Source organism: Chelmon rostratus, chromosome 12 (genome assembly GCF_017976325.1).
Source record: "Chelmon rostratus isolate fCheRos1 chromosome 12, fCheRos1.pri, whole genome shotgun sequence".
Taxonomy (NCBI): Eukaryota; Metazoa; Chordata; class Actinopteri; order Chaetodontiformes; family Chaetodontidae; genus Chelmon; species Chelmon rostratus.
Window position 1 is genome coordinate 16,563,380 of NC_055669.1, and position 14,808 is coordinate 16,578,187.

Consider the following 14,808-nt stretch of genomic DNA (forward strand, 5'->3'; position numbering starts at 1 on the left):
TCTGCTGGATTTGTTTTATTTTTACTATTTAGAACATGGTTGTCATAGATCTAATAAAGACGTTCCCAAAATGCTGAAGTAGGTGACTTGTGGATGAATCTCACCACTAAGGTCTATTTAGCAGCTGTTCTGGAGCTCTCACTCGCATCGTGGTCGTTCTCAGCAGGTTGGGTTTGCCCAGTTGTCATGGATACGAATAAAAGACCCTAAGAGAATGGACCTCAAGGCGAATTTATGTTGTCAACTACAGATTTGGTGAGAATGAACATCTAATCTCAATTTTTAAGACAATATGAGTGAGAAAATTTGAACATCTACTTTTCCAGGACAGCTGGGCAGACTCCACCTGATGAGGAAGATCGTGTGATATGACCAAAAGATCCAGAACAGCCACTAAATGGACTTTTCGGTGAGACGTGTTTTGTCAACTACTGTTTCCAAGGTCAAGAATGAATTTCCAATTTGAAAAGCAAACATGTATTTATGTCGTACTGGCTGAAAAATACACAGAAAGAATCACTGACATCTGTCCCAATTTCTACCAACCAAAGCAAATATACTAGCAAAGTGCAAAATCCACTCCTCATTCAAAATTAAAATTCAAGCTGTATAAAGCAAGTCTACAGCAGTTGGCCTGAAATGTCCTGTTACCACAAGATAATGAAATACTGAGAGCAGATGCTTTTGTGTTTTTTCATTTTAACTTAATCCACACACTCACGCGCAGACACACAACATTCAAACGTTTTGAATCCTAAAAACAGCCAGATAAATGCTCAAGAGCCCCGCATCATTAAATCTTCATTCAAAAGGAGAGTTTCTGTACCAAATGAAGTTGTGCCACATTTAAACAAATGCAAAAAACATGTGCAGACATTCCATCATTAATAAATACATGCATCCATTTTGTTGTCTTACATCGGCAAAATGAAAATAAATCCTTTCCCTATTAACAGATACTTCAAAGAGCTAATCATACAGGAGTAAAATAACTGCAAGCTGTTAACCATGTTAATATAAGTAACAAAAAAAAATGGAAACAGCTAATGGTGCAAAACAATCGTGAAAATACAGATTATCAGTGGATTTTTTTTCTAATTTAACTGTTACAAAAGCATTTATTAAAAAAAAGCTAAAAGTTAGTATAATGAAAAATTAGCATAATGATAAAGATGTCAAAAAAAAACCCATACATGTCACTAATGGTCCACTAGTCATTAACGCGTGTCTCATATATATATATATATATATATATATATATGCGCATTGGCCCATTTATTGATAACCGGCTATAATCCTGGCTGTCAGTGTTCAACATATTTCATAATGTTGATAACTAAACAATTTAAAATACTGTCAGTTACAAAGTGCACAAAAGACAAATACAAAAGGGGAAATAAAAAGCCTGAGAACAAAGAAAATTATAAATTAGCTTCCCATGCTATGATACAATCTTGTAATAGGTAGTGGGACAAAGACTTGTACTGTTGGTATGTGAAACATCAGTATTACAAGTATGTTATGGTCTTTAAGGAGAAAAAACAAACGGTAACTGTGTATTTTACAGGTCTGTAATTCCTTATAATATCCTGGGAAGTTTCCAGGCAAGTATGTACTAACTGCAGGGAAAACATAGACAGTGTTCTATTGGTGCACTTCCAATCAACCATTTCTAATGAACAGCCAGTGTTGCCTCGAGAGTCAGTGCAAATGATCAGGTGAACATGCAAAAACTTGAAATTTGTTTACAATTTTTATATGTGGAAAATGACTCATTTATGAATATTTACTCAGATTCAATTAGAGAAAGTCTTAAAGGAATTGTACCAAATGACATGCAGTAGTTACATGTCCCTAGGAATAACAGACCTGTAAAAACCATGTCACAAAAATAACATACAGTCCAAAAAAAAAAAAAAAAAAATGAAACATTGACTTAAGCCTTCACTATTTCCAAATGAATTGCTAAAACTGCCTAATCAATCCATTTAATTAAGCAACATTGTAGTATTAGCTGCCCCAGGAATCTGTGGTCTCCACTAGCACCAATATATCAGCGGATATTCACTTCTGACAGATTATCAGTCCTGCTGTATATTGAGGCTAATAAGTACCAACAAACTGCAGAATGCTTTAATAACCAAATGTAAGTGATCCTCATCAAAAATGTGTTTACGCTCAGTGTTTATGGAAAAAAAAAAAAAATATTGGCTGATAAATCATCACCACATTTTCTAAACTCATATCAATATTGGCATCAAAACTCCTTTATCAGCGTAGCTGCAGTCTCCACCGACGCCAAGACTTCTATTAATGGAACAAACTGACAAAACTGCTTTGCTGACACATTACACCAGCAGCAGAAACCAGACCGTTAGAAAGGCTGTTTGGGTAACTGATGCAGCGTGTGCTAACACTTTGAATTTCATGTTTCCAAAATGAATTCACCAAATGAGGTCGACACAGATTCAAAGGGCCAATTTTCATTCGTGATCAACTATTAAAATGGAAGAAACAGCTCGTTAACTTTCAGTCTTTCAGAGCAGAGGGGCTTTGACGACCATTTCAATGCAACACATAATGCTCCCTCCCACATTAGTGCTAATTAACTGGGAGACGTATATGTTCCAAATTAAACAGGCTTGCAACTTAAAAGAACCTAAAAGCTTGCAGAGCCACTAGGACTTTGTTCCACACAGAGGCACAGCAGAATTAAAGCAGGGGAGTGTTTGAAAACCAGGAGGGATTTGCCTTGTTGGGACTGGTCCTAATGACCCAACAGAGTGAAGGATGATTGATTCTGCGGCTGAGGTTCAGCGAGAGGCAATTTAGCATTTAGGGTGGGCAGAAATCGGCAAAGTAAGGGTGCTGCAAGGCCTCTTCTGCAGAGATCCTCTGGACTGGGTTACATTTTAACAGGTTCTGGGTGAGATCAAAGGAAACATTTTAATAAGTGAACAGCGATGTCAAATTTCTTGCAAGCACAAAACTGTGTATTAGCACCAACTGCTAGGTCACTTTAGCTGAACTATTTGCATAAACATGATCACAGAAGACGAATAAAAAACATGTTATTGATCACAGATCTTTGTTCAAAAAACATAAGTACCTGGAGAAGATCCCGTCCTGTGCTACTTAGTTTGGGGACCACATTCACCAGTGAGGTGGTGGCTGGATACATGGGATATGGCTGCAGGCAGAAATAGAAGCAGTAAGTTTGGGGGTCAAACCAAAAAATCAGTAACAAAGTGTTTACTCCAACCACTGTGGCTAATAAGTTACCTTGTAATCCGGGAGTTTCGTCATTGTCTGCCACTGCTCTTCAGTTGGCGTACCCAACAATGTACCAGGCGGTTAAAGAAAAACTTCTTTCAACAGAGAGGTGCATCCACCCTCTGAAGACCTACTGTTTATGAATCATTGATCACAAAGCAAATCAATAGTTCTGCCTGAACGAAACTCTGCAGTCTCAGAGTCCCACAGACCAAACCGTGTGAGCAGAAGACTCATGCTGTCTGCTAATGATGTCATGAAAAGATATCTGAAGATTCTTTTCAACTGGTCGTCCACATCGTTCCCGGGGAATAACGGCCTTCCAGCGTTAGCCAGCTCTGAGTGGGACATGGAATCAAAACGGAACATGATTAAGTGTGTGTGTGTGTGTGAATATATATATATATATATATATATATATATATATATATATATATATATATATATATATATATATATATATGTATGTATGAAGTATTTTTTAAAAAGCCAACATGTATTAAATCCAACACAAAAAGTGGAAACCCAGAAACACAAAAACCATAAAACAAAGTATTGCACATTGAGTCGCATGACTACATAAAAACACTAAAGGTTAAAATAACTTTATTCTATAGTGGTCCTGGCCTGTCCCATTCTACAATCTATATATATTGTAATATCTGTAATATCTTAGTAATATTAAACCATTGTAGTCAATTCAAATGATTTATACTTCAATGAACTATGATTTTTTTTTATTATTAGTTTATACCAGTGTCCTAGTCACAGTAGGCAACAGAACAGAGTTAGAATAACAAGATGTTTGGAACTTATGTCCTCATTGATGTCAGCAATCACAAACAAACCTGCAAATATGCATCCAGCAGACCACATGTCGATTGAGGTAGAATAAAGTTTAGCACCAAACAGCACATCTGGAGGCCGGTACCACAATGTCACCACCTACATACAAATCACAGAGCAGAGTGTTGGAATTAGACCAATTACACCAATTATCACGGCCAAACCGGTGTTAACACGACTGCCCGGCCGTTCAGCGTAATGACCGTTCTCTGGGGTGGGTGTCACTTTGTACTGACACTGATTTCAACAAAGTTTGAGATTTGGCAGCACTGTCACTAAAACTAAACAGTCAACTTACATCAGCCATCTGGTTCCCATTACACCTTCTCAACATTTTAACAAACCACTGCTTTGTCAGCTAACGGGCATTATACACACATTTTTCCAGGTTGTGTGAAAATGTGTATGGTGAAATACACCAATGGCACAGAGTAAAAAGAATAAAACTGTAGAAAAGTTCAGTTTCCCAGAGAGAATGTGTGGGCCGACTGACAGCAGCTACAAGTGCTTCTGATTCAGCTAGAAAAGTTTAAAAGTTCAGTTCAGTACAGATGTGAATTATGTCATCAAATGCTTCAGAATCACTTGCAACTTTTCATAAGTCATTTTTACAGAATAATAAAATAAAGCAACATTTGTAAATTCTCCAACCGGAATGACATAAATGTACTTTCAGCTGCTAAGTAATTTGAAAATGTTGCATGGTGCATCACAACCACTTGGGCTTGTTTTTTTATTCACAACGCTCAAACAAGTGATGCTCAAAGTTGACATCAATTGAGCGTACTCTAATGTCTTTTTTAATGCTTTAATGCGACACATCCCAGAGCAGTGTCTCAAAGCCGCCACCCACCTGTGGTTTGTGGGAGATTTTTATCTGGATGAATAGTTCTGTGGAGCGGAATTTCAATATAAGTGTGGGGGACTCTGCATATGCATTTTTGCATTACTGCTGCTTCACTCAAACTTTGGGTTGCCAGAGAAGGAGTCTCTTTATTTTTCATTTGAAAAAGGATGGCGTATATTTATGAACAGTCGAACAAATGTAACCCAAGTTTGCTGAAAGGCCCGTTTTCATCAGCATCTGAGAAGAAATAAGAACACTGGTGATCTCCACTCTGAACCGTACACTTGGATTTTAAGGGGTTTGACTTGGCAGACAATAACTGCTGATAAATTAAACAAAATCCCAAAACTCTAATCATAAAAACATCAGTCACTGTATTTAATGTATAGTATATAAAATGTAGTGTGAAATAACTGCAGGACCATTCATTCCTTCTTGCTGAAACAGAGTCTCAGGGTAATACATCCTCTGAAATGACCTTTTAAAATGACCTTACTTCAAATTCTCAGTGCCTCACACTCCTTTCCCCTCTAGGTTTTCTGTTTATTACATTTTCAGATCAGTACTGTCACCCTGGGTCAAGTGCCCCCCCATGAGAGTGGCTTGCCGGGCCCTTAGGTCAGCCAACCAAAAACCACTAAACCTTCCTGAGACTTGCCTTGTCATTTCTCAGATGGCATCAGCAGCAACAACAAAAAAAAGTCAAACAGCACTTAAACCACATGCAGCCGTGTGTTCCACTCTCTTTCTCCAGCACTAATTTAACAGCTTCACTTCCGCACCACGGGGAAACAAAGTGAGGCCATTGACTGTTCACCCAAATAATAAAAACACAAGTAAGTGGCTAAAACCATGAAATACTGTGGAGGAGGCCATGCATCTGCGATTAATGCTGTGGTTTGTAGGTTAGATGTGACTACTGTGCCATATGTTGATACTACCTTTTATACTTAGATATGGGGTTTTTTTGCCCTAAAACAAAGCCTGAATCCTTTCAAGTTACTGATGCGATATAGCTCAGTTTTAAAATAGGACCACATATGTTGAGCATGAGATTTGGGACTGTTTACATTAGCTTCACAGAGGTAAAACAACGTCTATGATCAGTACCCGATTTAAAATCCCTTAATGGTCGTCAAAGTGTTCAGAAATCAGTCTCTGACTTGGTTTCGCTTTAAAATTTGAAAAAATCAGTTAGGATAGAAAAAGTCAGTTAAGGAAAGTACAACCAACCTCTGCTGAGTAACACCTCACAGGAATGCCAAAGGCTCGAGCCAGCCCGAAGTCAGCAAGCTTCAGCTCCCCGTTCTATGGACAAAGACACAAGTTAGCACATCTTCCCAGGTGATTAGCCATACATTTCACACATACTGTTACTCACTTCAAGCTTTGAAGTTTGTTTTGGTTTGCCTTCGTCTTGGTTTCAACATTACAGACATACTGAGCCCCAAATTATTTTCTCATGCAGTAACAAATATTTACCAGCCTTCAAGTCAAAGTTCAAATGCACCGAAACACTCACTCTGTTTATGAGGAGATTCTGCGGCTTCAGGTCTCTGTGAAGAACGTTTCGACTGTGACAGAAAGCAAGGCCTTTCAACAGCTGGTACATGAATGACTGCATCAGAGAGAGAGAGACTGAGTTTAATAGAGACAAAACAATCTTTAAGCAGTTAATTTCAAGTTTCACAAGACGAAAGTGACATATTGCTGACAATCAGGCCAAATATGACTAATCTAAAAACCAAACTATCCATACAGTAAGCATTTAAGTAGGCATGCTGTACTTGATTAAACTCTTTTTGTGTTGTCCAGGATGTTTATCTCATACCTTCACAGTTTCTGGATCTAGATCCCCATTGCAGCTGTCAAAATACTTCTTCAAATCCTGGAGTTGATAAAAAAGACAAACACATTAGCCTTAGAAGGTACACATTAAACACAATGTAGGTCTTGGATGACTCCATCTCACCTGATCACAATATTCAAAAACCAAGGTTAACTTCTTGTCACTGTGCAAAACATCATGTAGTCTGGAGGAGACAGAACAGATAAGAGCTGATGTTGGTTGACATCAGGGTCAGATGCAAACTGCTTGGAATATTAACTCGTCTAACTAACAGTGGAAAAACTACCTGCCAATCCCACATAACAACACGTTCAATTCAGTTTAGGCAGCAGACTGACCTGACAATGTTTTTATGCTTAAGTTCCTTCAGAAGACAGATTTCTCTCAGAGCAGAACTTGGCACCCCCTGGAAAAAACGACACCCAGCTTAGTTAGCACTAGCCTGCTAAAAACTAGCTAGCAGATAGCGTTAACGCAATGTAAATGTTATTGTGAAAACATACCTCGTCGTCGTCGTCCAACCTGACCCTTTTCAAAGCCACAATTTCGTGGGTCTCTCTGTTTTTAGCCTTGAAAACTGTCCCATACGTACCTACGGAATAGATACCGCTGAGTTTAAGTAAAGTTAGCGTATTGATGAATGGCATAGCAACGTTCAGATCTTAGCATTAGCTCGTTAGCTGGGTAGCTCACGTTAATATCGTAAAAGCTGACAGAAATCTTCTGACAGACCTTGTCACTAACACATAGTAATGTAGGTACAAACTGCAACGTTACACACGGCTTTGTATGTGGTTAACTAGGGAATTAATTATCTTACGTTAGCTAACGTTAGCAAGTCAACTACATGAATGCTAGTTGAGCAAACCAGGGTAGCTAATATTAACTTTATTAAAAAGCGTATGGAACTTACCTTCTCCAATTTTTTCAAGCTTTTCATATTTCTGCATGTTTGGCGAGTGAAGCCAGCCTTGAACAAGCTAGCAAACCAATGACTGAATCAAGCCCCAAATCGGGGTTAATTATGTGATGATAGCTAACGTTAGCTTTAAGCTATCTGCACTTACTGCTCCTGGTCGGTCTGCAGCAAAGCTTCTCTTGTTGGTCATCTAGAGGCTAAGACATGAACTGCAACAATCCTGAAACCCAGACCAAATATCCCAAAACACTGCGGGATGCAGCAACATCTTAGCAGCAATTTTCTGTTCTTTGATGATATTTTATGACAAATTTTGGTCCGAGCAGGAAAGTAAAATGACTGTATTTAGAGGCTGAACTAGTTCACACTAATCATTCACCAGATTCTGAGACTCCTCAACTTGACCCACATACAGGACTGTAGTCCAACACAGCAGCAGTGCTGGATGTGTATACTTACGGTAGCCTGTGTAATATCTTTAAAAAGGACCCTCTTAAATGTGATCCCCTTACTTTAGATGCTCATTTGTAATCTATGTAAGTACACTTTGATTTATGAACTGCAGACAGCCTGTTAGCCTGTTCAATGATATAAACACTCCTTCAAAGGGATGCACATTCCATTTGGCAAATGAGCCCTTGATACAGTTAATGAATAGTGAAAGCAAGTGCAAGACTTTGTGTCAGTGCTCAGTCTGTGCATGAACAGATAAAATAATGCACATTAAAATTAGTAATTAAACCATACTACACCCAGATGTTTGAGGTTTCCGGCAGCTGTGTCACACCAGATTACAAGGGTGACAAGTTAGTCAAAAGATTTAATTTATAGTTAAAGTAAAATCATATATCCAGAGGTAGACACCAGCTTTAAAAGACAGTTAGCAGATATCACTAGGTTAAGTGTGGTAGCACTGGTGCCAAAATAGCACTTCCTCCCCAGATGTCCCATCTAAACAGAATGGATGATTGTGGGGAGCAACCGGAGCACAGAGTGGAAATTATATTTCTGCTTTCTTTATCCCCAAGTGAGCCAGAAGACTATAACTGTAAGATCGCTGCAAGAAATGACACTATCTACAAAACATATGCTGCTCATTATTTAGGCTCACTCAACCTAACTGTACTTGTGGCAATGCATGGAAATTCGGTGTATTATGATCCAGAAAACAAGGACAAATATAGCATACTCTCATTAAAACCAGGTTTAATTCTTTTGTTCTATCACATTATAATGCATCATTCTACACAGGATAAGAGAAAACAGTGTTATGAAATTCCCATTTAAGTTAGACAGCGTACAGTAGTGTGGGTTGTTAATCATCACAGGCTGATCCAGTTGGTCCGCTTTTACATTTACATACATAAATTTGAGAGTTTGTCATAAAACTAGACAGAGAGCTGGTGATTTTAAACTACACATTTTACATACTTTATTTGTTCAGGCAAGCCTTTTCCATTACTCATGGTAGTCTCATTGCACATAGATCTACAGTAAACAAGTTTTTGGGTGCTCATTTCTGCCCCTCAGCTCTTTGCCGGCGGATTAGATCAGAATAAAGTCCTCCTTTGCTCAGCAGCTCCAAGTGAGTCCCAGCCTTAAAAGAAAAGAGGAAGCTGTTAGATAGAAGCAAAACTTCTATTACAGTCCGCATATTGAGATGGAAGCAACCAATATACCCGTGCAAGTCAATTCTTTTCAATGTTCTTTGAGCTTACAAGGTAGTCTAATAAATGAGCCGAGACTTTTAGGAGGAGATAAGAGCGCCTCAATTTCAATACCCTGCTACCTCACCTCCACAATGCGGCCATTGCTCATGACACAGATGAGGTCAGCCCCTTGAATGGTGCTCAGCCGGTGGGCGATGATAAGCACAGTGCGACCCCTTGTGGCCCTGTCCAGAGCCTCCTGCACCACTCGCTCTGATTCTGCATCCAGGGCGCTCGTGGCCTCGTCCAGCACCAGGATGCTGGGGTTCTTGATCAAGGCGCGGGCAATAGCGATGCGCTGCTTCTGGCCACCTGACAGCGTCACACCTCGCTCACCTGTTTAGAGAACTCCAGAGCTTAGTATTTAAAAGAGCACACAAATTTTAATGTATTGTAAATGCCTGAACAAGAGCACATACCAACCACGGTGTTATAGCCGTCTGGGAAACCTGTAATGAAGCGGTGAGCATTGGCTTGCTTGGCTGCATTAATGACCTCAGCATCTGTGGCCTCAGGCTTCCCAAAGCGAATGTTCTCCATGACAGATGATCCGAACAAAACCGGCTCCTGGAGATACAGAGCAGAGGATTCTGTGAAAACTGGAACAGCTATGAATGTGTATAATTAATACATTTATTCTACTGCCTTATTATTCATATCCCTATTTTAAAGCAGGGATGAATTAATGATGAACGATCTTTACCTGATTGATAAACCCAATGACCTGCCCCCTGAACCAGGCCAGATCAAGTGTTCGGATGTCAAGTCCGTCCAGCATGATTACACCGCTGGTCGGGTCATAGAATCGCTCCAGCAAGGACGCCACAGTGGACTTCCCTGAAATGCATTGGATTAATCATTTATAGGCTCATTATCACACTCTTATTAATGTTATAATCAGAATCATTGACTAGGAAATTACCTCCTCCAGATTCTCCTACAATAGCAACAGTTTTACAAGGTGGCAGCGTTAAGTTGAACTTTTTTAATATCTGATGGCCAGGTCTCGTTGGATAGCTATAAATATACAAAAAAAAAGGTCATCAGTAGATAGTGTCTTCTGATTTTATGTTCAGTTAATGTCTAGAATTGACTTGAAATCTACTTTTGTTTTGAATTAACCTGAATGAAATGTCCATAAAATCCACTCTTCCCATCAGGGAATGGTACGGGATGCGTCCTCCTCCAGACAGCGGAATGGTCGGCTTCAAAGCCAAGTACTCAAAAACCCGAGCCCCAGAGCTTATTCCTCTCACCATCTGTAACAAATGTTAAGAGACTGGCTTGATTTCTCCCTACAGAATATTTCAGATTTCTACAAAAGTCCACATAATGTGTGTCAATCAGATAATGCATGTTCTACACACATATCATTTTACTCACCTGTCCAAAAAGGATAGAGATACTGGCCAATGACCTGTACACAAAGAGAATACAGGAGTTATACCCTGAACATTAGCCACATTTAAACTGATAAATTGAATTGTAAATGGTAAAAAAAGAGCAATGATTGTAGAACAAGTTGCGTCTTTCACCTCTGAACAGTCTGGGAAGCAACCAGGAAAGACATGAGGTCTCCAGGGGTCATTTCATTGCTAGAAATTAACGTCCCTCCGGCAAAAATAGTTCCTAACACAATGCCTGTATTGACAAGACACAACACAAAAGCATAACTATACTGGATATCATGAGGTACAGCAGTCTGCTCCACATTGTGTTTATCAGTTAACATAGTAAAACACACTCACAGTTCAGGGCAATGTTTGACATTCCTTGGAAAACGGCTATTCCAGCACCAAGATTTTCATTCATTTCACATGATTTATCAACCTCATATGCATACAACCTGCAGAAAAAAAGCATATAAATTAAACATACGCTCTCTGACATACAGCATTCTGTGCCTCTACAAGCACTATGGATATGAGCACGTCGTGATATACTTTCACTCACTGGAGCTCCCGTTCCTCCATCGCAAACGCTTTCACTGTCCGCACATTGCCGAGTGCCTCATCTGCCACTCCTGTTGCTTTTGCCACCTTAAATTAAACACAATTAAATTGAAACACAGTCACACAGTGAATTAAAGTCATTTTGTATGTTGCAAAATAATGTAAATTTAACCGTGGCTCAATTTGTACATGCTGCAAGTACAGACACTAAAAATGAATAGGTGGAGTTTTCTGTGTAATTAAAGACTTAGGCTTCATAGGAACAGTGCAAAGATTGGTTCTCAAAACCTTTCTCAAAATGACTTTCTGCCTATTTGGAAATGTCCATGACATCTCTCAAAACAGAAGTGTTAACACAGACATATCTCTCTTTTCTTACGTGAGCCCACAAAAAGATGAGAATCGGAGTAGGAGTCAAGAAGATGTTGAAAGAAATTTGGCTGTCCTGATTCTGCAGCCCCTTTTGACCATCAAAGATTCTGGGCAAAATGGTAATAGTGCCTCACCTGCTCTTGAGCCAAACGGGACAGTTTGCGGAGGAACGAGCCAATGAGAGCCCCTACTCCCACAAGACATGGGAGGACAACCACGGTCAAACCTGTGAGTTTGGGGGAGATGACATAGAGAGAGACAAAACATCCAACTGTCTGCGTAACACTCCGCAGACCCTGCAAATACGCAAAAAGAGCAAATGTAGGAGTTAGAAGGCTGAAAATACACAGCATATTACTTATTATTTTACAACACAAATATAGCACTTCATACCTGAGAGATGACCAATTTGAAAGATGACTTGAATTCCTGAATGTCAGCAGTCAGGCGATTCACCAGCTGTCCAGTTTTATTTGCATCAAAGAAGGCCACATCTTGCCTGAGACCAAAAAATAACACTTACTGCCGATGTAGTCCACCCACAAGTTAATCAGTGGTTATTAGCATAGAAATGACAGCATCCTGTCTGATGACCATTGCTTTTACTGCATCCATGTATTCTTCTGCTCTAACACTGACGGATCATGTACCTCAACAGGGATGCGAAAAGGGTCTTCCTCATGTCTGATGCCACTCTCTCCCCAACCCTTGAAAGCAGGATGATATAGCCACTCGTCAACAGGCCCTGCACAAAGGAGGCGATTAATGACCAACGCAACAGACCATTTTCCGGAAAACAGCTGTGACATTTGTCAGTTTTCATGCACATTGTATTCAGAATGAAAGTGAGTGGAACAGAACATGCACACATGTGAGGGTAACGGGCAGCATAGCTCTAATAAAAAACAATAAATCTGCAAACTGTAACTGAACAGAATTATTGAAAGAAAATGTTTCCACAACACTTAGACTTTTGCATTTAATCCAACACACTAATGACAGCCTGCTATCAAATAGTTGAACAACACTTCCTGACATTCATTAGAAATATCGTATAAAAAGCTTAATTATGGTGGTAGTTAATTCAGAGCTGCTGCACCGGAATGCATTATATCGCCCAGGTGCTAGTTTTATTGCATCCGTCCCCTGCATTTCTTCTCAGTTAATTAACAGAGAAATAAATGTCCAGTTATTATCGGCTATATTACAATTATTCTAAATGGTACAATTAACACGAGACTCCTTGTGCAAATAAAACAGCTGACTGCGCAATCATAGTCATATCAGGTATATACGCCCATTTGACAGCAGAAAAACAACGGCTGACTGTACTTGACTTGTGTCGAAGCTCTGGCATGTAAGTCGTGTACTTACTTGAAGACCATACAGTCCAAGTAATTTCAGTGCAGGACCTCTTATCTCCTGGACATAATTCCTAGTCTGTTCTCTCAGGTAACGTGCCACAACATTCACCAGATCCCCAAGCATCAAGGGGATTTGAATATTCAAGATAGCGGCGCCAAAAGCAAGCTGAAAAGATAAACACTCGGTTTAAATGCATAAATCTTACACACAGGCCACATCTTAAGTATCTTTCAGAAACACCAACATTACATTTAAGTGAACTGACTCAAGCATACCACAACAGCACCGATGAGAGCGAACAGCTGAGGTTTGACAAATTCCCACAGTACATGCCATTTGAACTCAGGCACAGGGTTTTTGGCTACAACTTCCACGGGGATGTTGTTATTCACATCTGCCTCGCAGTAAGCGACATGACAAAACAGCCGTGCCGAGACGGTGAGCGCTGCTGGTCCCAGGATAAACTTCAGGGCCACTGCCGGGGGTTTGGATGTTCGGGCGGTGGACCGGCTGACAGCTCTCTGAGTGAGGCTCCAGAAACGGCTGACAGCATTTCCAGGCTGCTGTGAGGAGCCATATGCATTAGATCCTGGAGATGTGTACCACCTGGATATGGGAAAGAATATTAATAGAAGCATGTTTTCAGTAACGTTCAGTATCATTAAAAATAGTTGCTACAAAGCTAATGCAGCAATGGCTATATATTTTAGGCTGTAAGAGTTTAGATTGAAGGGCTGTGGCTGGTAATCTGATTTTCTCAGTTAATCAACATGTTACACTAGAATCACACTAGGAAGGGATGCATCATGGGTAATCTCAAATTGCTTCTTTTGACCAAAACCCAAAGGTATTAAATTCAAAATTATGTTATTTGTGAAACTGGAGCTGCTGAAACAATAATTGATTATCAAAATCCACTGATGTTTTGTCAGTTTTACATTCTAGAACTAGAGAAATATTATTTTAATTTAACTTTTTTTTACAGCAGAAAAGACAAATCGGCACAAGCATGAAAATTTTTGTTAATTTTCTGTTGATGACTGCTCGATTAATGGTTTACCACACATATTACAACACATGTACTCAAGTTTATTACACTGTGCCTATTCAGCAATGTGTGAACACAAGAAACCAGCTACTGTTAATAATCAAAGTTGGCCAAGCTTGTCAGTGTTGATTACCGACACACGGCTTACACAGCTGATACAGGTCGGCTGTCATCGGCCAAACTAGGTAACCGGTCACATTACCCTACCGTGTAAGTTTCCATATGTCTGCTGTGTTATTGCATCGCGGGTGTAACGTCAATGATCGCACTGGAGCAATAATGCTTGCTCTACAACAGAGTAACTGAAACATGTTTTATGCTTCTTTCAGTGAAAACAAGCTCATTAAATCAAAGTCATCGTTAAGCCTTACAGTAATCCACAGGCAACCTGCAGGCTGCCATATTGACTCTGACCCAGAGTGCATTTCTGCAACCACAGAGGAGCTCGTGTTTACTGTGGATGTTGGTTTGTGACAGCCGGCGGCTGATTTATTTCATAACAAGCAACATGCTGACGAATATGAAGCGCTTTGTGCCACACTGTTAAAAAGAAACACGACAAAAACCTGACTTTCTTTAAAAAAACTCGAGAAAACTACAACCGATATCCGGAAATGACGGCGGGTTA

The 14,808-nt window shown here is 39.7% G+C and overlaps 2 protein-coding genes across 2 annotated transcripts; both read right to left on the reverse strand.

Annotated features, from left to right (window-relative positions):
• Positions 1 to 7,889, reverse strand: cdk5 (cyclin-dependent kinase 5). The gene is made up of 12 exons (XM_041948323.1): positions 7,729 to 7,889; positions 7,319 to 7,407; positions 7,154 to 7,221; positions 6,939 to 6,999; positions 6,798 to 6,854; positions 6,489 to 6,584; positions 6,200 to 6,274; positions 4,122 to 4,218; positions 3,542 to 3,611; positions 3,283 to 3,343; positions 3,110 to 3,190; positions 1 to 2,922 (listed from the first exon to the last, which is right to left on the reverse strand). The coding sequence occupies exons 1-12, from the start codon at positions 7,763 to 7,765 to the stop codon at positions 2,836 to 2,838; spliced, it is 879 nt and encodes a 292-aa protein (XP_041804257.1). The 5' UTR covers positions 7,766 to 7,889; the 3' UTR covers positions 1 to 2,835.
• A 1,040-nt stretch (positions 7,890 to 8,929) lies between these two features.
• On the reverse strand, positions 8,930 to 14,572 carry abcb8 (ATP-binding cassette, sub-family B (MDR/TAP), member 8). The gene is made up of 16 exons (XM_041948844.1): positions 14,388 to 14,572; positions 13,408 to 13,738; positions 13,142 to 13,297; positions 12,418 to 12,512; positions 12,161 to 12,266; positions 11,902 to 12,063; positions 11,397 to 11,482; positions 11,192 to 11,289; positions 10,979 to 11,084; positions 10,827 to 10,860; positions 10,566 to 10,702; positions 10,366 to 10,460; positions 10,147 to 10,280; positions 9,863 to 10,010; positions 9,529 to 9,779; positions 8,930 to 9,331 (listed from the first exon to the last, which is right to left on the reverse strand). Exons 1-16 carry the CDS (start codon positions 14,489 to 14,491, stop codon positions 9,248 to 9,250), a joined length of 2,127 nt encoding a protein of 708 aa, XP_041804778.1. The 5' UTR covers positions 14,492 to 14,572; the 3' UTR covers positions 8,930 to 9,247.
• Between the last annotated feature and the right edge of the window lie 236 nt (positions 14,573 to 14,808).

Coding starts and splice junctions, on each gene's coding strand:
- cdk5 (XM_041948323.1), bottom strand. CDS start 7,765: ATGCAGAAATATGAAAAGCTTGAAAAAATTGGAGAAG. Junction 7,000..7,153: donor AAGCATAAAAACATTGTCAG/GTCAGTCTGCTG, acceptor TGTCTCCTCCAG/ACTACATGATGTTTTGCACA. Junction 3,344..3,541: donor CAGTTGAAAAGAATCTTCAG/ATATCTTTTCAT, acceptor ACCGCCTGGTAC/ATTGTTGGGTACGCCAACTG.
- abcb8 (XM_041948844.1), bottom strand. CDS start 14,491: ATGTTTCAGTTACTCTGTTGTAGAGCAAGCATTATTGCTCCAGTGCGA. Junction 13,298..13,407: donor CTCTCATCGGTGCTGTTGTG/GTATGCTTGAGT, acceptor TTATCTTTTCAG/CTTGCTTTTGGCGCCGCTAT. Junction 10,703..10,826: donor TCTCTATCCTTTTTGGACAG/GTGAGTAAAATG, acceptor CATTTGTTACAG/ATGGTGAGAGGAATAAGCTC.